A 25,084-nucleotide genomic window follows, 5' to 3' on the forward strand; every position below is an offset into this window, starting at 1 on the left:
ACTCAGTGATTAAGGAACAGCTTCTTTCCCTCTACCATATGATTCCTAAACAGACATTGAACCCATGAAAAGTACCTCAAATCTTTTAATGTATATTATTTTTGTTTTGCACTATTTTTAATCTATTTGATATATAGATACACACACACACATATATATATGTATACGTGTGTGTGTGTGTGCGCGCTGGCGCGCGCACACACATAACTATATACACACACACACTTATGGCAATTGATTTATTTATTTTTTTCTTTCTATATTATCACTTATTGCATTGTACTGCTACTGCTAAGTTAACAAATTTTACACATGCCAGTGATAATAAACCTGATTCTGATTTAAAACTCTGTTAATATAGTCATTCAGATCCACAGATGAATGCTTGAACAAAGCCCAGTCCATGACTCAAAGCAATCCTGTAAATATTCGTCTGCCTCATGTGAACACCTCTGAGTTGTTTTAATCGCTGTAGCCTTGCTTTTTAGGCTAAGTCTGTATTCAGGTAGTAAGAGGACAGCCAAGTGGTCTGATTTACCAAAGTGCACCCTAGGCAAGGAACAATAAGCATTCCTTATTGTAGTGTAGCAGTAGTCTAGTGTGCTGCAGCCTCTGGTGCTGCAGGTTATATGTTGGTGATAATTGGCAGGGTTTTCTTCAAACAGGTGTGGTCGAAGTCTCCAACTACAATATGAAATGAGATCGGATAGGCTGTTCCTTGTCTACAGATGACAAAGTGCAGAGTCGTGAGTGCTTGCTTATATCTGGCCACTAGTGGTTTAGAACAGGTGGTCAGGATCTCAAATGAGAACTCTTGAGGCAAATAGACTGGTCTGCATTTGGTGTTCCAAGTCAGGGGAAAAATCAGTTTGACATAATTGCCACTTCAGAACACCAACGAGAATTGACCATAAAACAAATGCCACCTCCCTTTGCCTTACCAGAATATGCAGTTTGATCCATTCTGAAAATTGTAAATCCTTTTGCTGTGTCCAGCATCCGCAGATAACCAAGTCTCGGCATTGAAAACAATTGACATCTGCCTCTGATACAGAAGTGCTGCCCACAGGACAGATCTAGTGAGTGCACACTCGCCAACAAGATGCTGGGTAGAGGAGGCCTCATCCCTCTGTGTTTCAGCCTGACTTGGATTCCCCCTCACCTGCCACGCTTCCAACCATGGCAATGTCCCTTACAGGCACCGCGCTTGACTAATCTGCTTTCCTTCATCAATTGTGAGATCTGAAGATCATTGACGTAATTCAGAAGTTCGTTGTTAGAAAATTTACAGATTGTAGCCAAAGTAATTCAAAAGTAGAGTTGCAAGACAAAAAAGGTTATGAACCCTTTGCAATTAACCAATTTTCTATCCACTGAGACACTAATCTGCGATGCAAAGGGGTTATCAGTTGGAGAGAGGAAACAGTTCAAGATATACTCAAAGCCTCTGAAATAAAATGCAATTCCTATGCACTCTTACAAATCCCTGGTCCACAATCACTCAAAGTAGAGAAGGCATATTTGGGCCTGTAAATCCTAAAGCCATGCACTGGGAGCAAATGAATGTGTAACTGGCAGATGCACACCATCTCAAAAACTTCCCTGCCACCCTAACTGACACACCCTGCTCCAACAGTGGACGAATCTGCATATGCTACTCTGGCCACATTGGTTACCTCAGAACCCACAAAACCAGAGATGCAAGTCATCCTCTACACCAAGGAGCTGCCTAACAAGGAAGAACAACTTATACATTGATGTGTAAGGCAATACAAGTTTCTTTGTGGGATAAATGTTGGTATTAGTTTACTGGGTGTGGATTTTTACTGTACTCCTCACCGCAAGTACACATTTCACTTAGGTAGTGAAAGAATTGTCTCAAAAATGCTCTCGAAAATAGTATCTCTACAATGTGAACTTGATGTTTTAACTTTGGAGATGGGAAACTTAAAGGCTGCATTATGTAAATTCTGCACAATATATTCAACGAATGCTGTTTTACCACAAATTGAATTCTTAAAAACACACATCAATACGAGAAACTAAGGATCCAGTCTGTGGCATTTTATTTGTGAGTAAACAACATACCACATGCTGTTTTACATCTTGTGGAGCTGAAGTTATACCACATTTGAGTATCAACCAATTTTAACAGTAAATGTACTGAGAGGGATATAAAATGAGATTTTGAGATGTTTTGTTTTTAAAAATATGCATTTTATTGGCTAAGGCAAACAGCAGAAACAGGAGAAGTTATGTGCTCTATCCACCATATTTTACTTCTCCATTTAAACAAACAAAACATTTCCAAGACTAATAACTCATATGAATTAAAATTAATTGCTTTTTCTACTGCTGTCATTGAATTATACTCCAAAGAAATGCTTACTGAAATATTTCTGGAGATTAATTTTGAATTCTCTCTACTCAAAAATCCCTCAGTTCTCTGGACAATGGGTTAATAGTTCATCATACTTTACATTATCTAGTTCCTGGAATCTGAAAAATGGCAATCATTTCACTTCTCAATCATCTTGGCCAAGAACGTAACTGGATGACAGAACAGTTCCTCATTATCAAATCCCTTTATTCCTATATTAGAATGCAACTACAAGATATTGTAAATGCTGTAAATCTTAAACAGAAAAGTGCTGGAAATGTTCAGAAACAGGCAGCACCTATGGAAGGAGAAACACATTTCATATTTTGGGTTCATGAGTTCTAGATAAAGGAAAACAACCTAAAACGTCAAATCTGTTTCTTTCCACAGATGCTGTCTGACTCGCTGAAATATTTGTTGCTCCTTCTACCTTAATATTAAAGCCCAAAGCTACTCTAAAATTCAAAATATTTTAGATAGGTTCTTTACATATAGAAGTCATACTCAATAAATTAAAATATATACTGGAGATCTATCGTTCCAATTGTTAAGGTACTAGTAGGTCATTAAGATGCTGTCTCCATTTACAAAGCAAGAACAATAGCTACTGTGCCTATGATTACTTTTAAAATATTTCATATCTACTTACAAAACCAAACTATGTTGTTCTGTAAATTGTGTACTGCTTACCTTAACTGAACTTGAACTGTCTGCACACCAGTTTTAGAGCACCTGGAGAAAATAAAATATATTTCCTGTTTTTCAGCAAACCAAAATTTAGAAATTACACACATGTTCACAAAATAAATATTTTTGTATCAAAGTTCATATCTAAGAAGTAAAATGTGTACAAAATGGGAAGACTAGGTCACCAAAGCTATATCACTCGTGAGCTCATTAGTTCAACCTGTGATAATCAGCAGACAACTGTCATAGCTTTCTCATGAATGCTATAAGTTGGAGACAATAACTTTGAACTGAGCTGCATTAAACCAGTTTAATGAAGGCAAAGCAATACTTAAAAAACAAAATTGGCAACAGCTGCAGATTCCCAGTTCACTATTTTCCCACAGATGAGACAGAAAAGCTGGTTAAAGTGCACTTCAGGACAAATGAAGTTATTTTTTTGACAACATTCAAATTTGATAGTACAGAAAAATACACCTGAAGGTAGGGAAGATGCACATATATATTGCCAAAGAGAGATACTTCATTTTCTGAAAATTTAACTGTGATTAGTAACATGAGCCATTTTGAAAAATACACAAATCTAGAAACTTACCCAGCAATAATCTGCTCTCTCTGCTTTTCAGTTAATGCAAACCGAAACTCATTTGATTGAATCCTCTCTATGCTGGTTGGGACTTAAGACAAAAAATGCCAATAATTAAATTATTTCACACCGCAATCAAAGCTGAAAAGAAATTCAGCATTCCCGAATGGAATTATATACCCTCCTTTTGTATATCCATTCTTAATCAAGAGTAAATTTTAGTTCTTAAATTTATCAAAACGCTAATTTCCCTTTTTATCCAAGAAATAATTTCATTTTACCAGAGTAACAGTTTATTAAGTATGATTTACTATAACAGAAGAACAAAACAGTCAAATTATCCTCTTTTTTTTAAAGTTTTGTGTTTTAAGGCTTTTTTGGTAATTGTTTGCAAAAATGCTTATCTTTAATTATTGTATAAATAAAGTGAATACACCAGTTATTCTTTCTATGATAAAATGCAGGGGATAATAATACCACATATGCAAGATCAACCTCTGATGTCAGCATTTTTACTATTCCATGTATTCTCTTTTCCCAACTCAGTCACATTACTATTGGATCTCGTAAACACGAGGAAATCTGCAGATGCTGGAATTTCAAGCAACACACATAAAAGTTGCTGGTGAACGCAGCAGGCCAGGCAGCATCTCTAGGAAGAGGTACAGTCGACGTTTCGGGCTGAGACCAGTTAGTCCTGACGAAGGGTCTCAGCCCGAAACGTCGACTGTACCTCTTCCTAAAAATGCTGCGTTCACCAGCAACTTTGATGTGTGTTGCTTACTATTGGATCTATTAGGTACATGTGATTGTTTTAAGAATGTGGCATGGAGGTACCACAAGAGTGTGAAAAAAATTACAGTAAAGACTTTATGCTTATTAATAATGCTATATATATGTATATAAATATAAACTTGGAGGAATTGACACCCAGCCATCTCCATTCAATAAGATCATGGATCATCATGAATGCAAGTCTGCCTTACAAAATTTTTAGGACTGCTTCCATTAATCTTTGAGGGAGAGAAGTCCAAAGATCCACAGACCTCAAAATATTTATGCCATAACTTCATTATTTTTAATTAGCAACTCAAAAGTATAATTTAAAGTCCATGTCCAATCTGGCTTGGATTCACAGCAATTTGCCATAAAACCACCAGTCTGCCTTAAAAATTTAAACTTGCAACAAAATCATTCTTACATTTCCTTTCAGACTGAGAGGTTGAAAACTATATCCAATTCATGGAAAATCTGGCAAAGGCAAAATTGTAACTAAAAGGATAAAGTAATTTATACAGGGTGAACAGCTGTTCAGCCAATGATATCTCCAGAGTTAAGAACTTGTTTTCAAGTTTTCAAGATTATCTTTGTGAATGGCAAAAATATATTTGAAGTATTTTAGCTTAATATCACACAAGTGATACTGTTGCTCTCAAAGATATTTTCTTTCACAAATATCAGATTTGCTGTACTTTTACATAAGTAACACTGAATTTGAAGTATTTGGTTATCCTAACAACTGAAAAACACTGGTGAAGTCAAGGGACACAAACTTGTCACCACAATAAAGTTGATCTAGATCTGAACAATCATCTTAGAAGTCTGGTTTTATGAGGACGCTCATGCTATTTCAGATATCCTACAAACTACAGAGGGAGTTAAAACAATATTTTTCAAACAGGCCATCTATAATTATTACAATTAGAATTAAACTATTTCAAAGAACTTAATTATTGAAATCAACCATACTGGTGACTGCATTAAAGAAGGCATCTTGCCTAAATGTACGAATGAATTAAAGTTAAAATAACTTTTTCTTAATAGAAGTAAATTCATGTATGGTACAATGCCAAAAAATGTTACTAACAAAGTTAGTGCACTCTTCAGTAGTGCCACTAGCCTGTGGATCACTGGAGAGTAGCTGAATTAAACTATTCTTATAGTCCATTACACTCTTGACTTGTCACTTAAAAGATGAAAGACTTTTGGGAATTCATAGGATATGCTACCAAATTTATTCATGTTGATGTACTGCAGAGATCAATAGATTTACGAATAGAGCAGCACTTTATTATGTAACACAAAATACATACATGGTCTAAAATTTAAGTGAGTGTAGGTTTGCCTCTCTAGAGCTGGCTCAGATCCAAGGGCTTAATACAGGTTTCCCCCGCCATCTGAAGGTAGAGTGCTCTTATGAAACGGTTCGTAAGCTGGAATGTCGTAAAGCAAAGAAGCAATTACCATTTACTTATATGGGAAAATTTTGTGAGCGTTCGCAGACCCAAAAATAACCTACCAAATCATGCCAAATAACACATAAAACCTAAAATAACAGTAACATATAGTAAAAGCAGGAATGATATGATAAATACACAGCCTATATACAGTAGAAATACTTTTCCACAATCATTGCCTGCACTGTTCTCTGTAGCGAAAATCTCACGCAAGCGCTGTTGGCAAAAACATGGCGCAAGCGCTCTCCAGTAACCTTTAAGCTATGAAAGCTGCCAAATCATACCAAATAACACGTAAAAATACACAGGCTATACATAAAGTAGAAATAATGTATGTACAGTGTAGTATCACTTACGGGAATCGGGAAGACAGTGCAGAGCACACTGATGATGGTGTGTTAGGCTGAGTCGTTGGAAGTTGGGGTGGTGCAGTGGCTCCCACCTGCCGGGCCGCTGACCAATACCGATTCGCGGAGAATGCAGCGGTAGCCGGGAGGCACGCAGCACATCTTTAAGAAAAAAGCTGAAATAAACATGCTAATTAATTAGGTCTTGCCTGGCACGTAGTTAATTAGCTTGTTTATTTCAGCTTTTTTCTTAAAGATGTGCTGTGTGCCTCCCGGCTACCGCTGCATTCTCCGCGAATCGGTATCTGTCCGTGGCCTGGGGGTTGGGGTGGTGGGACACTGGGGTGTCATCTCATCATTGTCTGTTTCCATTAGGGCAGGCAGTTCATCTTCTCCTGTGACTGCCTGCCTCAATGTCAAAGGTCGAGGTTTGTCGTCTGCTGTGGCTGATGTGGAAGGCTTGAAAAACGACAGTATGCTTGACTGCTGAGCCTCACGCATTTTTCTATCATACAGTCCTTTGTAAGCACTCAAACCATCTTGCAAATATGCCCTAAACTGAAGTACTCTTTCAAAATTAAAGTCGTACTTTATCATTGCAGCGAAAATCTCATGCAGTTGCTTCACATTCAGTTCCTGGATGACTTCACTTTCGGTCCGTTCGCTACTGCGTTCGGTTTTGATTGTTATCCTTTCCTCTTCCAATTGCATCAGTTCTTCATCTATCAGTTCTTGGTCATAGGATGCCAAAACCTCTTCAACATCATCTTTGTCAACTTCCACAAGCCAAACTCACTTTGTCCTTCCTTCGTTCACCACGATCAAAATGCTTAATTATGTCTAGTTTTACGCTAAGTGTAACACCCTTACAAGCTCTTTTAGGCTTTTCTGATACCTTAGAACTCATCTTGCAAACGGCTGCTCAAAGGCACATGTTTAAGCAATGCCGTTCTGAATCCGGGGGAGAGCAGCTGCTCGGGGTGCGCGCTGATTTTTTTTTCTCGCATGCTGCCTTTTTTCGCCGCTGCTTTTTCTGTGTGCTGCCTTTTTTCATAACAGTGAAAACACCTTCTGAACAGTTGGATAAATCTTACATTAAAAGTATGGCAGAAGGTGGTTAATTCATGTGGAATTAATAACATGTTAAAACTCTTTAGATGGTGTGCATATGATACCGAATTCCTTCCCAACAGAGAAGATAAAAGATTTGAGCTATGGATAAAGAAAGGTCTTACAACCTACCTCTCATTTATAGGTAAAAGAGTATTACAAAGTTTCCAAATCCTGCAGGACAAACATGGCCTAGAACATAATGACTTTTTTAGGTACCTTCAAGTACGAAACTATGTTAACCAGAGTTGTAGATATACAGACCTATCAACAGTAGAATTAGAATTTTTCAAGATTCTGAATTCGGCTTGCAGTTCAATACCTAATAAATCAGTTTCTCGATTATATAATGCACTCTCCCATGCTAAAAATGTAAATACACTGTATATTAAAGAGAAGTGGGAGAAAGAAGCGGGGTTGGTACTTTCAGAGGAGGCTTGGGGGAAAATCTGCAACTTTCAATGGTCCTCGACTAATTCTTTGACTTGGAGAGAACATTGTTGGAAAAACATTATAAGATACTTCAAGACCCCATATCAGGAAAAATATAAAGATACAAATGTGACGTGTTGGAGAAGGTACGGCTCCAAGGAGGCAAATCATTTTCATATTTTCTGGGATTGCCCTAAATTAAGTCTATATTGGGAAGGTATTCATAGAACATTAGTTAAGGTACTTAGGTCCCAGAAACCTCTGAACTTTGAGACGCTCTATTTGGGACATGTATTGTTTCTTGAACAGAAGGAAGATATAAAGTTGCTGCAGGCCCTCTTAGCGGTAAGTAAGAAATCAATCACTAGAAAGTGGCTAAATCCAATACCACCTACATTAGAAGATTGGCACGAAATTACCTTGGAAATATTTAAAATGCAAAAGTTGACTTACTCCCTGAGAATTCAAAAAGAAAAATTTTATCAAATCTGGAATAAATGGATTGAATATATAACCCCAATGCGAGCAGACTTTAGATGACTCTCCTAATGATTTATACTGCTCTTCTCATCAACACAGTAATATTGCTAACCTAAGCACCCCTAGTCTAAATGTCTTTTTTTTGCGTTTTCTTTTGGAACATAGAGAATTAACGCAAGTAAAGGGAAAGATTTGGGAAAGGGATAAAAAAATGAAAAAATTAACTAAATAAGTACATAGGGATTGGATAATTATGTCTGCGGGCAGGAGCAAGCATGAACAAATTAGGATATAAACACTTACAATGGTTGTTACGTAGGCTTATATACAACATTTTGGACCAGTGGAAATGGTCCAGAAGAGTTATATGGAAACTATTATTACCATTTTTCTTAACAACTAATACCATTACTTAGCCAAATAGATCAGAATTACCACAGTACATAATTATCTATTTAAGTGTCTAATTTCCTTTTATATCATCTCAATGTGTACTTAAAAATGTATAAATAATTATAGTTTTATACATATAAAAAAAGGGAAAAGGTTATATGTGTGAAAAAAGTACATGATATTTGTGAATTCCTTATCCAAATAAAAATAAAATTTAAAAAAAACACCTTCTGTTAGCAAAAATAGGGAACTAATGTAAGTCTTTCATAACAGTGAGGTTTCATAAAGCAAACGTTCGAAAAGCAGAGACACCTGTATACCTTTAAATCAACACATCTCAACTTTCAGAAAAAATATAAAAAATATTCACCGCCCTTGGAAGATTTCAAGCTTCATTGTTTTACGCCACTGAATCACAGTGGATTTAATTTTGCTTTTTTTGACACTAATCAACATAAAAAGACACTTTCATGTCAAAGTGAAAACAGATCTCTACAAAGTGATCTAAATGAATTGAAATATAAAACAAAATAATTCATTGCTTAAGTATTCACACCCCTCCCCCCCCCACCCCGGTCAGTATTCAGTAGATGTGCCTTTGGCAGCAATTACAACCTTCAGTCTGTGTGAATGGACAATCAGCTTTGCACATCTGGACACTCCAATTTTTTCCCCATTCTTCTTTACAAGACTGTTCAGGCTCTGTCAGATTACTTTGGGATCGTGAGTGAACAGCCCTTTTCAAGTCTAGCCACAAATTCTCAGTTGGGTTGAGGTTTGGACTCTGACTTGGCCACTCCAAGGCATTAACTTTGTTGTTTTTAAGCCATTCCTTTGTAGCTCTGGCTTTATGCTTGGGGTCATTGTCTTGCTGGAAAACAAGACTTCTCCTAAGTCACAGTACTCTTGCAGACTGCATCAGGTTTTCCTCCAGGACTTCCCTGTATTTGGCTGCATTCATTTTACCCTCTACCTTCACAAGCCTTCCAGGGCCTGCTGCAGTGAAACATCCTCACAGCATGATGCAGCCACCACCACCATGCTTCACGGTAGGGATGGTTTTTGATGATGTGAGGTGTTTCACCAAACATAGTTTTTTGCCTGTTGGCCAAAAAGCTCAAGTTTGGTTTCATCAGACCACAGAACCTTCTTTCAGCTGACTTCAGAGTCTACCACATGCTTTCTGGCAAACTCTAGCTGAGATTTCATTTCTTTTTGCCATTCTCCCAAAAAACTACAATTGGTGAAGCACCCAGGGAACAGTAGTTGTATGCACAGTCTCTCCCATCTCAGCCACTGAAGCTTGAAAATCCTCCAGAGTTGTCATAGGTCTCTTGGTGGCCTCCCTTGCTAGTCCTGTTCTTGCACGGTCATACGATTTTGAGGACAGCCTACTCTAGGCAGATTTACAGCTATGCCATATTCTTTCCATTTCTTGATGATTGACTTCACTTTATTCCAAGGGATTATTCAGTGACTTGGAAATGTTCTTGTATCCATCTCCTGATTTGCACTTTTCAAGGAGTTGCTTGGATTGTTCCTTTGTCTTTGTTATGTAGTTTTTGCCAAGATACTGACCCATTAGCAGTTGGATCTTCCCGGTACAGGTGTATTTTTACTACAATTAATTGAAACACTTTGACTGTACAGAGGTCTCCAAATACAGATCCCCATATAATTAATTATGTGACTTCTAAAACCATTTGGCTGTATCAGTGATGATTTGGTGTGAGATATTAAAGGGGGATGAATATTTAGGCAATCAATTATTTTGTGTTTTATATTTGAAATTAATTTAGATCACTTTGTCGAGATATATTTTCACATTGACATGAAAGAGTCTTTTTCTGTTGATCAGTGTCAAAAAAGCCAAATTAAATCCACTGTGATTCAATGTTGTAAAACAATAAAACATCAACTCTTCGGGGGGGGGGGTTAGGGTTAGGGTTAGGCGAAGCCTTCACCATCAACCAGGGGGTAAAACAGGGATGTGTTCTTGCTTCAACTTTGTTCACACTATATCTTGCTGCAGTTTTGGAAATAATGGACCATAATTTGAACAAAGGTGTGTACATCAGGACTTGCTCAGATGGAAAATTGTTCAACCTGTCAAGACTCAAAGCCTCAACCAAATCAAGAGAGATGTGTGTCAGAGAGCTTCTGTATGCAGACGACTCAGCCCTGGCTGCTACTGATGTTAATGTGATTCAAGAAATTGTAGACCACTTCTCGCGTTAGGGTTCGGGTTTAGTGTTATTATTTCCAAAACTGCAACAAGATATAGTGCGATATGGTGTGTTGCAATGATTTTATATGTTCATACGGGGAAAATATGTGCTGTGTGTTTAATATCCAAATGTTACTTAAAATGTTATGCTGCTATTGACTTATATAACCATATAACAATTACAGCACGGAAATGGGCCATCTCGGCCCTTCTAGTCCGTGCCGAACGTTACTCTCACCTAGTCCCACCGACCTGCACTCAGCCCACAACCCTCCATTCCTTTCCTGTCTATATACCTGTCCAATTTTTCTTTAAATGATAATATCGAACCTGCCTCTACCATTTCTACTGGAAGTTCGTTCAACACTTACTTCAAGCTCTCCGTCCTCCCCTGATAATTGACTTATCACTATACTCATGCGAGGAAAATATGCGCTGTGTGTTTAATATTAAATTCGCAATAGGGTTAGGGTTAACCCTAACCCTAACCCAAATTAAATTCGTTAGATAAACCCTTTTAGAAACGAAATTGAATATATTAGCCACTTATCACCTATATTGCATTCGTGATTAACACCCCCCCACCCCCCTCCAGCAGAATCGCCAAAAACGATTTGTAGAAAAAATTGGCACGTACACACATGCGCAAATTACGCATGCGCACTGGTGCCCGCACAAAACTTCATGGTCATTGTAGTCTTTCACAGGGTAAACTCAACGTATTTGACTGCCACTCCTGTTCGTTGGCAACCCTACCACCGCCCCCCGGTCGGCCGGTCCGCAAGAATATTGTCAATATGAAACCGGTCCGCAGTGCGAAAAAGGTTGGGGACCCCTGGGCTATACCATGTGAGCGTAGCTGGCAGCCTCATACCCCGGTGAGATAGGGGTATGCCTGCCCTAGCACACGAAGTCAGACTAGGTGGATAAAATCTACAGTGAGATCCAATGGCCAGGAAGGTACTGCAATGCTCCATGGAAAGCAAAGGGCATAGAAAACATCATGGTCATCCACTGCAACCAAGGAATACCCCAGTTTGTGATGTCTGTTCATACCACTGGACCTGGATTTCTAAGGTCCAGAGAGTCCAACTGCCCCAGTGCAATAGCTTTTCCACTTTAAAATCTCTCCCTCACAGGTTTTTTGCCATTGTCGGAAACGATAGACAGCAACAAATGAATGACATGAAGCTATCTACTATCACCGGTCTGGAAAAAGCTTTAAAATGTATGGAAGAATTTGCATAATCATATTTCTGCAAATTAGGTCATTCATATCCTAAGGGAGCCCTGTATTGTTCACACTATTGACCTCCTTATTTAATGAATGATGTTACTACATGAGTGGTAGTTAGGGAAGATTAAATAGACCAATCCAGGTTATCTTACATTTGACGGAGTTTAGACAAGCGAGAGGGATTCAATGTAAATGTACAAGATCCTTGATGAGAATTAAAGGGAATCTTAACATGGTGGGCGTGGAATGTATGCTTCCTCCTGTGGGAAAATATACAACTAGGGATCACTGCTTAAAATAAGGGAGAAAGCAATTTAAATCAAAGCCAACATGAAAATAATTTCTCTCAGATCTGGGTCATTGGAACTGTGGCTCCCTTGTTCTTAGAGGAAAAAAGTCCTTACTTATTTTAAGTCAGAGGTAGATAGGAAGTCAGTGAGTAAGGAAGTGAAAGGACACCCCAGATAGATAAGAATGAAGATGAAAGGTTCGCACAGATCAGCCACAATTATATTAAAAGGTGGAGCAGTCTTTGAGGTCTGAGTGGCCTACTACTGTTTTTAGTTTCTATGTATTCAAATATATTTAATTATTTAGTAAGAATTACAGGACTGTGCAAAAATCTTAGTTATATTTATACCTAAAATATAACTAAGATTCTGTTTAAAGGAATTAAATGTTAAAATTAAAAATTCTGAATGGCTTGGAGTATTGCTTTAATGTTTGCCTCAGGTCCAAGCCACCATTTTTCAGACCTTTCAAAATAAAGACCTCTGTCACATCAGAAGGTAGCCTAACTGCTTTTCAAAGAGTCAAGGCAGTGCAGATTCTGGACATCTGAAATAAAACAGAAAAATTTAAGAATTCTAAAGTCAGCTAGCAGCTTGGAGAGATATGAGAAGCCACCTCCCTGAAACATTAACCCTGTTTGTTGCCTGGCATGCTGAGTTTTAAGAGAATGGGGGGGGGGGGGAGAAGAGAGGGGAGGGGAACAATGCCTTACCTGGCAGAAGCAATAGTGCCTGTGCCTCTGGCACTGAGTATGGCCCTGTGGCTCAGAAACACAGGAAACTGAAGAGGATGTCAACAGTAATAGGGAGTCTATAGTTAGGGGGACAGACAGGTGATGCTGTGGACACAAAAAGGAAACATGGATGGTAGTTTGCCTCCCAGGTGCTAGGGTCCGCGATGTTTCTGAACGCATCTACAATAGCCTGAAAAGGGAAGGTGAACAGCCACAAGTCGTGCTACATATTGGTACCAATGACATAGGTAAAAAAAAAGGGAGAAGGTCCTGAAAACAATACAGGGAGTTAGGAAGGAAGTTGAGAAGCAGCATTTCAAGGGTAGTAATCTCAGGATTGCTGCCTGTGCCACCTGACAGGGAGGATAGGAAGAGAATGGGGTGGCAGATAAATGCATGGCTGAAGAATTGGAGCAGGGGGCAGGGATTCAGATTTCCAGATCATAGGGGCCTCTTCTGGGGCAGGTGTGACCTATATACAAAAGGAATGGGTTGTACTTGAATCTGAAAGGGATCAATATGTAGTAAGGGTAATGTCATGATTGTAATGGGACACTTCAATATGCAAGGGGATTGGGAAAATCAGGTTGGTGTTGGATTGCAAGAGAGATAATTTATTGAATGCCTATGAAATGGCTTTTTAGAGCAGCTTATGCTCAAGTATACTCGAGGAAAAGCTATTGGGTGTTGTGTAATAACCCAGATCTTATTAGGGAGTTTAACATAAAGGAACTCTTAGCTGGCAGTTATCATAATATGATTGAATTCATACTGCAATTTGAGCGGGAGAAGCACAACTCACACGAATGAGTATCGTAATGGAATAAAGGGAATTACAGAGGCACGAGAGAGCTTACCCAGGTAGGTGGATGGGAATACTGGCGGAGATGATGGCAGAACAGAAATGGCTGAAGCTTCTGGGAATAGCTCACAAGGCGCAGGATAGATATGTCCAACAGAAGTTGTTCTCAGATGGCAGGGTCAGGCGACTGTGGCTGACAAGGGAAGTTAAGGACTGCATAAAAGCCCAGGAAAGGACATATAAGGTAGTAAAAGTGAGTGGGAAGTTTTTAAAATCCAACAAAATGCAACTATAAAAGGTATAAGGAGGGAAAAGATGAAATACGAGGACAAACTAGCCGACAAACTAAAGCAGGATACCAAAAGTTTTTTCAGTTAAATAAAGAATAAAAGGGAGGTGAGAGTTGATATTGAACCACTGGAAAATTATGTTGCTGATATAGTAATGGGGAACAAAGAAATGGCAGATTAACTCAGTAAGTACTTTGTTTCAATCTTTACTGTGGAAGACACAGCAGTATGCCCGAGGTCTGTGAGTGTCAGGGAGCAGGAGTGAGTGCCATTGCTATTACAAAGGAAAAAGTGCCAGGCAAACTGAAAGGTCTTAAGGTGACTAAGTCAGCTGGACCAGATGGACTACATCCCAAAGTCCTGAAACAGGTTGCTGAGGAGATAACGGATGCATTTGTCACAATCTTTCAACAATCACTTGATTCTGGCACGGTCTTGGATGACTGGAAAATTGCAAATGTCACTCCACTCTTTAAAAAGAGAGGAAATTATAGGCCAGTTAGCCTAGCCTCAGTGGTTGGGAAAGTGTTGGAGTCCATTAATAAGGACGAGGTTTTGGGGTACTTGGGGACTAATGATAAAATAAGTCAAAGTCAGCTTGGTTTCTGTAAAGGGAAATCTTGCCTGACAAATCTGTTGGTATTCTTTGAAGAAGTAACAAGCAGGGTGGATGTCAGTTACTTATATTTTCATAAAGGCATTTGATAAGGTGCCTCATGGAGGTGCTTAACAAGATAATATCCTATGGTGTTGCAGGAAATATACTGGCATGGTTTGGAGGAACAGCTGACAAGCAGGAGGCAGCCAGTGGGAATAAAGAGGGCCTTTTCTGATTGGCTGCCAGTGACTAGAGGTGTTCCTCAGGGGTCAGTATTGGGACCACTACTTTTCACATTGCTTGTCAATGATTTATACAGTGGAATTGATGGCTTTGTGGCTAAGTTTGCAGATGATACAAAGATAGGTGCAGGGGTAGGAAGTGCTGAGGAAGCAACGTGATTGCAGCAGGACTTAGACAAATTGGAAGACTGGGCAAAAAAGTGGCAGATGGAATACAGTACTGGAAAATATATGATAATGCATTTTGGTAAAAGGAACAAAAGTGCAGATTATTATCCAAATGGGGAGAAAATTCAAACATCAGAGGTGCAAAGGGACTTAGAAGACTCAGAAGGTTAATTCTCAGGTTGAGTCTGTGGCAAAAAAGACAAATGGAATATTGGTATTTATTTCAAGAGGAATAGAATATAAAGCAGGGAGATAATGCTGAAGCTTTATAAAACACTAGTCAAGCCACACTTGGAGTATCGTCAACAGTTTTGGGCCCCTTATCTCAGAAAGGATGCGTTGTTATTGGAGAAAGTCCAGAGGAGTTCCCTGAGGATGATTCCAGGAATGAAGGGGTTAACATATGAGGGGCATTTAGCAGCTTTAGGCCTGTACTCACTGGAATTTAGAAGAATGAGTGGGGATCTCATCAAAACCTAGCGAATGCTGAAAGGACTATATAAGGTGGAAGTGGACAGGATGTTTCTTCTGGGGGGGGGGGTGGAGTATACAGAACTAGAAGGCATTGCCTCAAAATTGAGGGATGGCCTTTTAGAACAGAAGTAAGGAAGAATTTTTTGAGCCAAACAGTGGTGAATCTGTGGAATACTCTGCCAGACTACGGTTGAGGCCAAGCCTGTGGGTATATTTAAAGCGGAAGCTGATAGATTCCTGATTAGTCGGGGCATCAAGAGATATAGTGAGATGGCAGGTGTATGGGGTTGAATGGGATCCAAGATCAGCCATATGAAATGGTGGAGTGGACTCGATAGGCCAGATGGCTTAATTCTGCTCCTATGTCTTATGATTTTAAGTTGAGGTGATTGATTTGACGGGAAAAAGAGATCCAGATTTAATGATGGGAGTAGCAAGATTCACAGCATGTGACTTTAAATATGACTAAACTACATTTATGAAGGTATCTTCTTCAGAGTGTTTTGGTCATCCTAACCAAGGTGAGCACAGTTACTAGTCTGTTTTGTTACTTGATTATTCACATCAATTGCACTGCTATTCTTAATATATTACCATTTTTAACCATATTGGAAAGAGTTCTTGTTATTTGTGTTAAAGGCTCCTGATCTAAACTGCCCAACTGCAATAACATTCAATTCCTTTCTCCCCATATATATTTATATGGCTTCACCTTAAATGCCTTTTCTTCTTAGGCATTTCCTTGGGATCGAGGAATATCTGCCTCCATTCCAGTTTTGTCGATTATGAAGTGACTGACAAAGCCAACATGGAAAAAGCAAACTGATCTATAAATTAAGATGATTGGTGGGCTAGGCAGGTGGGTAGTTTAAGACTGCATACTCTTATATTTAAATAGAACTTCTGCGTAGTCCTGATGCATGCTCACAAGTTTCTCTACAGTAGGGGTCGCCAACCCGTTGATCCTTGAGACTTTCCCAGTAGATCCCGAAAAAAAATCAAAAATAAATACACAAATACTGTTGTAATGTGAGCATTATAAAAATAAGTAATACTAATTAGGATAATGGTAATATAGCAATACTTTTGTAAAGAGAGATTGTTTCCGGGTTGCGGGGTTTTAGTTCCGTTCTTTCTGCCCACTGCGCATGTGTGTAGCACCCTCTCCATGAACTGCGTTTTCAGCATGGCTTGTGCTGCATCAAAGTGATCAATTAAATTAGATACGCAGTGGTCCCCAACCACCAGGCCGCGAAGAATGCAGTGGTACAGCGGTAGTCGGAATGCTCCCAGCACATCTTTAAGAAAAAAACCGAAATAAACAAACTAATTAATTAGGTGCCGCCCGGCACGTAAATGTCGGCCCAGATCAGAGGCGATTGCCGATTGCATCACCTCTGATCTAGGCCGACATTTACGTGCCGGGTGGCACCTAATTAATTAGCTTGTTTATTTTGGCTTTTTTTCTTAAAGATGTGCTGGGTGGGTTCCGGCCACCGCTGCATTCTTCGCGGCCCGGAGTTTGGGAACTACTCGATAAGAGTACAGACTGTCACAAACATCAATATACGGCACTCGCTCGTGATATCCTGATAGTATGGCGGAGGCTCCACGAAAGAAGGTGAAAACGTACAAATTCCATCCAGAATGGGAAGAGGAATTTCTATTTACAGGTGTCCCCCGCTTTTTGAATGTTCACTTTACGAAACCTCACTGTTACAAAAGACCTATATTAGCTTCCTGCTTTCGCTAACAGAAGGTGTTTTCACTGTTATGAAGAAAAGCAGCGCGCAAAAAAAGGCAGCACGCGCCCCAAGCAGCCGCTCTCCCCCTGATTTGGAACAGCATTCTCGCCGGCATTGCTTAAACACGTGCCTTTGAGCAGCCGTTTGCAAGATGAGTTCTAAGGTATAGGAAAAGCTTGAAAGAGCTCGTAAGGGTGTTACACTTAGCGTAAAACTAGACATAATTAAGCGTTTCGATCTTGGTGAACGAAGTAAGGACAAAGTGAGTTTGGCTTGGAAGTTGACGAAACTGATGTTGAAGAAGTTTTGGCATCCTATGATCAAGAACTGATAGATGAAGAGCTGATGCAATTGCAAGAGGAAAGGATAACAATCAAAACCGAATGCAGTAGCGAACGGACCGAAAGTGAAGTCGTCCAGGAACTGAACGTGAGGCAACTACGTGAGATTTTCGCTGCAATGATAAGTACGACTTTAATTTTGAAAGGGTACGTCAGTTTAGGGCATATATGCAGGATGGTTTGAGTGCTTACAAAGAACTGTATGATCTAAAAATGCGCGAGGCTAAGCAGTCAAGCAAGCCTTCCACATCGGCCACAGCAGACGACGAACCTCAACCTTCGACATCGAGGCAGGTAGACATAGAAGAAAATGACCTGCCTACCCTCATGGAAACAGACGATGAGATGACACCCCAGTGTCCCACCACCCCAAACCCCGGGCCGCAGACAGATACCGATTCGCAGAGAATGCAGCGGTAGCCGGGAGGCATCCAGCACATCTTTAAGAAAAAAGTCGAAATAAACAAGCTAATTAATTAGGTGCTGCCCGGCACGTAAATGTCGGCCCAAATCATAGCCGATTGCCGATTGCGTCACCTCTGATCTGGGCCGACATTTACATGCCGGGCGGCACCTAATTAATTAGCTTGTTTATTTAGGTTTTTTCTTAAAGATGTGCTGGATGCGTTCCGGACACCGCTGTACGCCTGCATACTTCGCGGATCAGTATCGGTTCGCTGCCCGGAGGGTGGGGGCCACTGCACCACCCCAGCCTCCAACGACTCAGCCTAACACACCATCATCAGTGTGCTCGGCGCTTTCCCAATTTAGGTAAGTGATACTACACTGTACATACATTATTTCTACTTTATTATCGGCTGTGTATTTTTACGTGTTATTTGGTATGATTTGGCAGCTTCAGAGCTTAAAGGTTACTGGAGAGCGCTTGCGCTGTGTTTTAGCCGACAGTGCTTGCGTGAGATTTTCCCTACCGAGAACAGTGCAGGCAATGATTGTGGAAAAGTATTTCTACTGTATATAGGCTGTGTATTTATCATATCATTCCTGCTTTTACTATACGTTACTGTTATTTTAGGTTTTATGTGTTATTTGGCATGATTTGGTAGGTTATTTTTGGGTCTGCGAACGCTCACAAATTTTTCCCATATAAATAAACGGTAACTGCTTCTTCGCGTTACGACATTCCGGCTTACGAACCGTTTCATAGGAACGCTCAACCTTCGGATGACGGGGGAAACCCATACCTTGGTGAAAGACAAGTGTGTATGTACGTTGTGCCACCAAACACAAGCACTGACTAAAAGAGGGCACTGGAGCAGCACCACAACAGCAACCACCAGAAATTTAAAGACACCTACCCCCCAAAGAGCGCAATTCGTGCCAGGTGGGGGATCTTGGGCTTAAAAAGTTTGGTGACCACTACTCTACAGCATCTGAAAAGCTAATTTGCCATGAATGATAATGGGTCAGGGATTCCCAAGAATCAATGGGATCAACATCAAAATTTGTAAATATATGTTGGAATTCATCATATCTTTTACAAAAGTGACAACTCTTACAAGGCAAGAGGCTGCTAAATGTCTTTTGTACATCATTTTGAATTTTTATTAACACCTTTGTGCTCTTCAAAATGAGAGATGTTAGGGAGAGAATTATACGTTCCAGTTATTAAACAAGCTGCACTATTAACCAAGTTAACTTAGCAGAGTTCATGCCAGAAACAGTGTCTTTTACTCTGAAGGCAGTTTTTCTGTTTTCCCACATCAGTCATCCTATGGCCTCCACACAATGTTTTCATTTTATTTTATTTAGTCACCAGTCAGAAGTAATAATCTACAAGAGACTGGGTTGAAGTAGAAAAGAGAGACCGTTAAGGAAGGACTGCATTGAAGACTTCTACACTACACCTGAACTTGACTATAATTTTTTAGGTTACAGATAGTTGTAAATTGCTTGACTACCATGGCCTAATTAGCGAAGTAATTTATAATTATTAGTTCCCTAAAAAAATTAAGGCACTGCACAATGAAATGAGTCACTGCCTTTAATGACAAAAAGAACTGAGATAATGTAAAATTGCTATTTTGAAAGGTGAGAATATTTAAACCACTACTTCAATGTGAAACAGAAACAAAAGGATTTTGAAATCTGTAAAAACTTCTTTTGTTCATATTATTGATGCATCTACGTATTATTGAAATGTTTAGTTAAGAGCAAATTTTGAAAATAATCAGATATCTCCCAGATAACCCAAGCACATGTTCAAGATCTATCTGAGAAAACTCTTATCACCAAGACATTCCTAATTTGGGGCTTTATTTTTAAACAAACGCAAATCAAAGAAAATTTATAACTCTGGAGGCCATTCATCATTGCATCATGTCTGCGCATGTTGAAAATCTAACAAAGTATTAACCTACCTAGTTCTGTAGGTATCATGAGATTATCCAATATTTCATAGAAAGGCAATTCTGTTAATCTCACTTTAGACTTTGTATCATCCTTTCCTGCGTGACAAATTGGAATTGATGTTCTTGCATTCAAAGCTGCTTCTGAAGAATGCAAAGGAAACGTTGGTGCAGACAGAAGCGGTTGACTCTGTGCATTTGTCGAAGCTAAACTGTTCCTCTGAGCATGCAAATCTTGAATCTTCTTTAGAATCTCTGATGAACAGTTGGTCCTTACCAGGTGTAATGCTCGTGACACCAATTCATGTTTCAGCCCACTTTTGTTACGTCCTGCAAATCTTAAAAGTGCTTGAAGCTCAGATATCCTAAAGCCCAGGATCATGTTCTTTTTTGTGGGGTGGGGGGGGGGGGAGGAGAATAAACAAGGTTATTAATATAGTTCTGGTGATTAGCACATTGAAATTACAAAGTAGAATACACACATGAAATAATAGGAAAATGAAGCCATGATTTCAAAAAATTGAAGATTTAAATAATGTTTTTCTAAAAAATCCTCCAAATATCTGAGAATTTAGAAAAGGGATCAAAAAACTAACAAAACATGATTTTGGAGCAGTTTATCTTTAATTAATTACTCTAATTTTATGTACCTTAATTAAGTTGCTTCTCGGTCTTTCCTAAGGAAAATGAAAATCCCAGTTTATCCAATCCTACAAGTTTTTCTACTGACATCTCATAAATCTCATTTTCATCTTGTCTAGTCCTGTAATGTAGTGACCAGAACGTTATGCTAGACTCAAACTATGGCCTGACTGATGTTGTATAGTGCTCTAGTATAATTCCTTCCATATATTCATATACAAAATTCAGATTATTCAAAATTACAATATTATGTCATCTTTTCCATTGTATCTAGGCTACTGAAAGAAAGCATACCATTTAAATCATCTCACTGCTTCTTTATGGATCTGTGACATACAATCGTTTCCGATGGTTCAATGTACACATTGTTTCATGCATAAATTTTTTAAAATAATATATAAAACTATCTTCAGGATATATTTATAAACTATGTATGTAATGTAAATGGATTTTGTGTTTAGACTTGGGTCCCAACCTCAAGCTATCTCATTATATAGATGCAAGTATTCCAAATTCCAAAACACTTCCAGCTCCAAGCATTTCAAATAAGGGATACTATTGCTACTACTAGGTCAGGTCAGGGCCTTGCTTCGCTACTGGTACCACGTAGCCCAGTACTACCTGTCTCGGGTCGGGTTGTCGGCGACTCAACTGGTACACCCCCCAGTGCACTTCGGTTAACCAGGGAGGAGGGTGTGCAGGCACCCAGCAGGACTGAAAACAAAACCTGTCAAAGGGCAGATGAACTCTTTGTGAGTCAATGGCCACCTACTGTCTGTGTGAGGAGTGGTACGCCACACAGTCTTTCGTTCCGCGCTTTGTAAGGCAAGATAAGGGATGCTCAACCTATTCTACAAAAAAAAGATACAAATACTGAATACTATGGAACTCCAAAGGGAGCAACTTTCTAGTCACAAAACACTCAGCAAATATTACAGCTTGCTTCTTGCAACTGAACCAATTTTGGATCCAATTTAACAAATGCCCTAAACTTTTTTATTCCTTACTGAATTGCATGACCTGGCTCTTTCTGACAATAAATACAATTTCCCGTCTTTGATTATTCATTCATCCTATATACGTCCTCCTGCACAGCTCAATCATTCTCATTGCAATATATCCTCTCACCTATTTTAGTGTCACCAGAAAATTGAATACTTTGCATTCTGCCCTCTTCTCCAGGGTCATTAATATAAGCAGTAAATAATCAAGGGCTAAGATTCTTGGCAGTCATTAGGCTATCACAGTTATATGATTGATACTAGAAATTCAGAACTATCAGCAAGAGACAACTGAAATCCGTACTCCCAAACTCTCATTCATTTTTTCAAGGTTCAGGTTCCCACACTCACTTTAAACTTACTTGATTCATTGGGAAATAGTTTAAATTTATATAGTAATCAACTGAAGTTAAAAAGGTGTGTGTAATAATACCATCTGTATTATGAGTTATGGAATACGAATGGAGAACACCATCCAATAGATCGGAAAAAAGAAGGTAAATCGGCAGCGTCTCGGGGATTGCCGGATTATCGGAGTTTTGTTTAGTCGGACTGCCTTTCCCAGTTAAAGGAGAACCTCACTGAAATGGCATAGAAGTTATTGTCTCCCTCGGGACGAAAGCCATCTCTTTCCTTGGACTCCCCGTCCAACAAACAAGCGGAAGTATCTGGCGGGAAACTTAAAGGCATATTTAAAAAATCCTGAACTGAGCATGCTCAATAACGGGAGTGGGGGTCGCTCACTCCCGAAGCACCTTAGGAAAAAAATCAAAAGCGGAACTCATCCAAACCCCAGCACCGTCCCGTTGGAACTGCTGGCTGTGTGCCGACCCGACTCGGCCCGGCCCGGCCTGACAGCGACCGCCGCGCCAGCACGCCAAGCCGTTACCTTCGCCGCGCTTTGTTCCGCCATGTTGCGTTCCCGTCTCCGCCCCGAGCCCCGAGCCCCGCGCTCCTCGCTCCTCGCTCCTCGCCGCTCAGTGAGCTGAGCCCCGCGCAGAATCACTCCGCCCCGGCCCGGCCCGGGAACCAATCAGGCGGAGGCGATCCGTCAGCGCCGGCGGACTGGCGGAGGTTAAAGGCGAACCGCCGGCCGGCCCGGCCCGCTCCGACCCGGCGCGCTACTGCCTGCCCGGCTCCGGGTAATGTGGTACGCCGGACGCCGTTCCTTCAGCGGTTGTACATCCGCGTACATGTTCATTTAATCTTTTGTATTGCCTTGTTTAAAATGAACCCCTGAGGTAGCGGATTGACTGACAGTTCAGGGGCGTTCAGTTAAGGTTGCCTCCTCTCGGCAGCCGGTCATCCAAGAGCAAAGTACTGGAAATCTGCAGTAGCGCACGGAAAATGCCGATGCCTCTAGACAATGAATGAATGAATGAATTCTACTGTGAATGCCCACAAGAAAATGAGTCAGGGTCTCGTGACATATATGCACTTGACATAAATTGACTTTGAAAATACATCTGACGGGTAGGGTGGGTGGAGAGAGAAGCCTAGTTTTAACCTTGCATCTCACTCCACAGATACTGCCTGACCTAAGTGTTTCCTGCATGTTTCATTTTGTTTTAAACTTCAGATTTCCATCATCTGCATTGCTGTCACTTTCCCTTTTTTGAAGGTAAAATGGATCCAATTCTCTTTTCAAAACCTATATTCTCCATTCCACTATTACATAGTGTGCCATCATTTTAGGCAAAGAGTTAAGGAAGATTGGACTAAAACCGCTTTTGGCACCATTGTTTTCCTGCTTTCTTTTTCTTTTCAGCGTTTTGCAGGGACCATTCCTTGATTCCTGATTCCCTGGTCCATTTCTTCTCTGCCCCTTAACATGGCACTTTACCATTTAACTGCAGGTGATTCATTCTTGCCTTTTCACCTTTTCTTTTCCCGCTATCCAGGAACCCAGTCTGTCCAGGTGAAGTAGATGATTCACTTACACTTTTTCCAGACTAATGTACTGCATTTGATGTTCACGTTGTGGTTTCCTATGCGTACATTCGAGAAATCAAATTGGGTGAACACTTTCTGGAACACCTTTGTTCAGTCTGCAGGGTGATTCTGAGCTTGTGCTGTTTGTGACTTTAATTCTCCATCTTGACCCCACTGTGGCCTGAGAATGTCAAAATCAGGCCTAACACGTGTTGCATTCATGTGACCCAGGTCTGTACAAGAAAACCAGGTATGACTTGCAGAAGGCTATTTCAAGAGCTAAGGAACACAATTCTGAACGAGGTTGCAGGCAACGTCAACTCTGGCAGGGTTTACAGTCTATCACCTCCTACAAAGCAAAACTCAATGACAGTGATGCCTTCATTCCCAGAAAAGCTCAATGCCTTTTATGCTCGCTTTGAAAGGGAGAATAAAACTACAGTTATGAGGATCCTGCAGCACCCAGTGACTTGTGACCTCTGTCTCAGAGCCTGACGTCAGGCTGATACAAAAATGTTTGGGAACCCCTGTTCTAAGACTCTTCTGCTATTTCCAATAACCAGTCTTGCATCATTTCATGTCCTGGAGATTGCATTTCATTCCTAAATAAACTTCCCACACACATATCTTTTGTTGTTCATGTCTTTATCACTGTCTTGCATACTTGGAATATGGTCAATAGTTTTGGGCCTCTTATCTAAGAAAGGATATGCCGTTATTGGATTGAATTGGAGACAAAGGTGCACAATACAGTACATATAACTCACCCACATGATATAAAAAGAAAAGGCTCCCATCCTTTTCTATGCCATGGGAATAACAACATTAAGCAAGTGGTCCTTGGATCCCAGGTTGGGAACCCCTGACATAAAGTAACATTATCACGTATAAAATTACAATAACATGCATTTACAATGCGAGCTAATAGGTAAACAGTATAACACTACAGGTGCTTCATAAGTGAAGAGACCTAAGTGGTGGAAGGGAGTTCAGTAGTCTTACTGCCCGGGGGAAGCTGTTTTCCATCCTTACAGTTGTTGTCCTAATGCTATGGAACCGCCTGCCTGATAGTAGTAGGCCAAAGAGACTGTTGGATGTATGGAAGAGATCATTGACAATGCTAAGGGCTTCTGATAAATATTTCTGATGGGTGGAAGTGAGACCTTAGTGACCCTCTTAAGCAGTACTCACTATCCTTTGTAGGGACTTGCGGTCAGATGCCTTGCAATTCCCATAGAAGACAATAAAGCAGCTGGTCAGGCCACTCAGTGGTGCTTCTATAAAAAAATGATTAAAATGGTTTGGTGGGGGGGGGAAGGGAGCCTCACTTATTTCAATTT

At 40.0% G+C, this 25,084-nt stretch overlaps 1 protein-coding gene across 4 annotated transcripts in view; it reads right to left on the minus strand.

Moving 5' to 3' along the window:
- LOC140187969 (E3 SUMO-protein ligase PIAS4-like) overlaps window positions 1-25,084 on the minus strand; it is a 118,019-nt gene that overhangs the window by 33,232 nt on the left and 59,703 nt on the right. For all 4 annotated transcript variants that reach the window (XM_072243835.1, XM_072243837.1, XM_072243834.1 and 1 more), the window contains 3 exons: window positions 20,182-20,554; window positions 3,663-3,744; window positions 3,071-3,112 (listed from right to left, as the gene is read on the minus strand). In XM_072243835.1, coding sequence (XP_072099936.1) covers window positions 3,071-3,112; window positions 3,663-3,744; window positions 20,182-20,554 — 497 coding nt within the window. The remainder of the gene's footprint in view (window positions 1-3,070; window positions 3,113-3,662; window positions 3,745-20,181; window positions 20,555-25,084) is intronic.

This window comes from Mobula birostris, chromosome 26, assembly GCF_030028105.1.
Source record: "Mobula birostris isolate sMobBir1 chromosome 26, sMobBir1.hap1, whole genome shotgun sequence".
Classification (NCBI taxonomy): Eukaryota; Metazoa; Chordata; class Chondrichthyes; order Myliobatiformes; family Myliobatidae; genus Mobula; species Mobula birostris.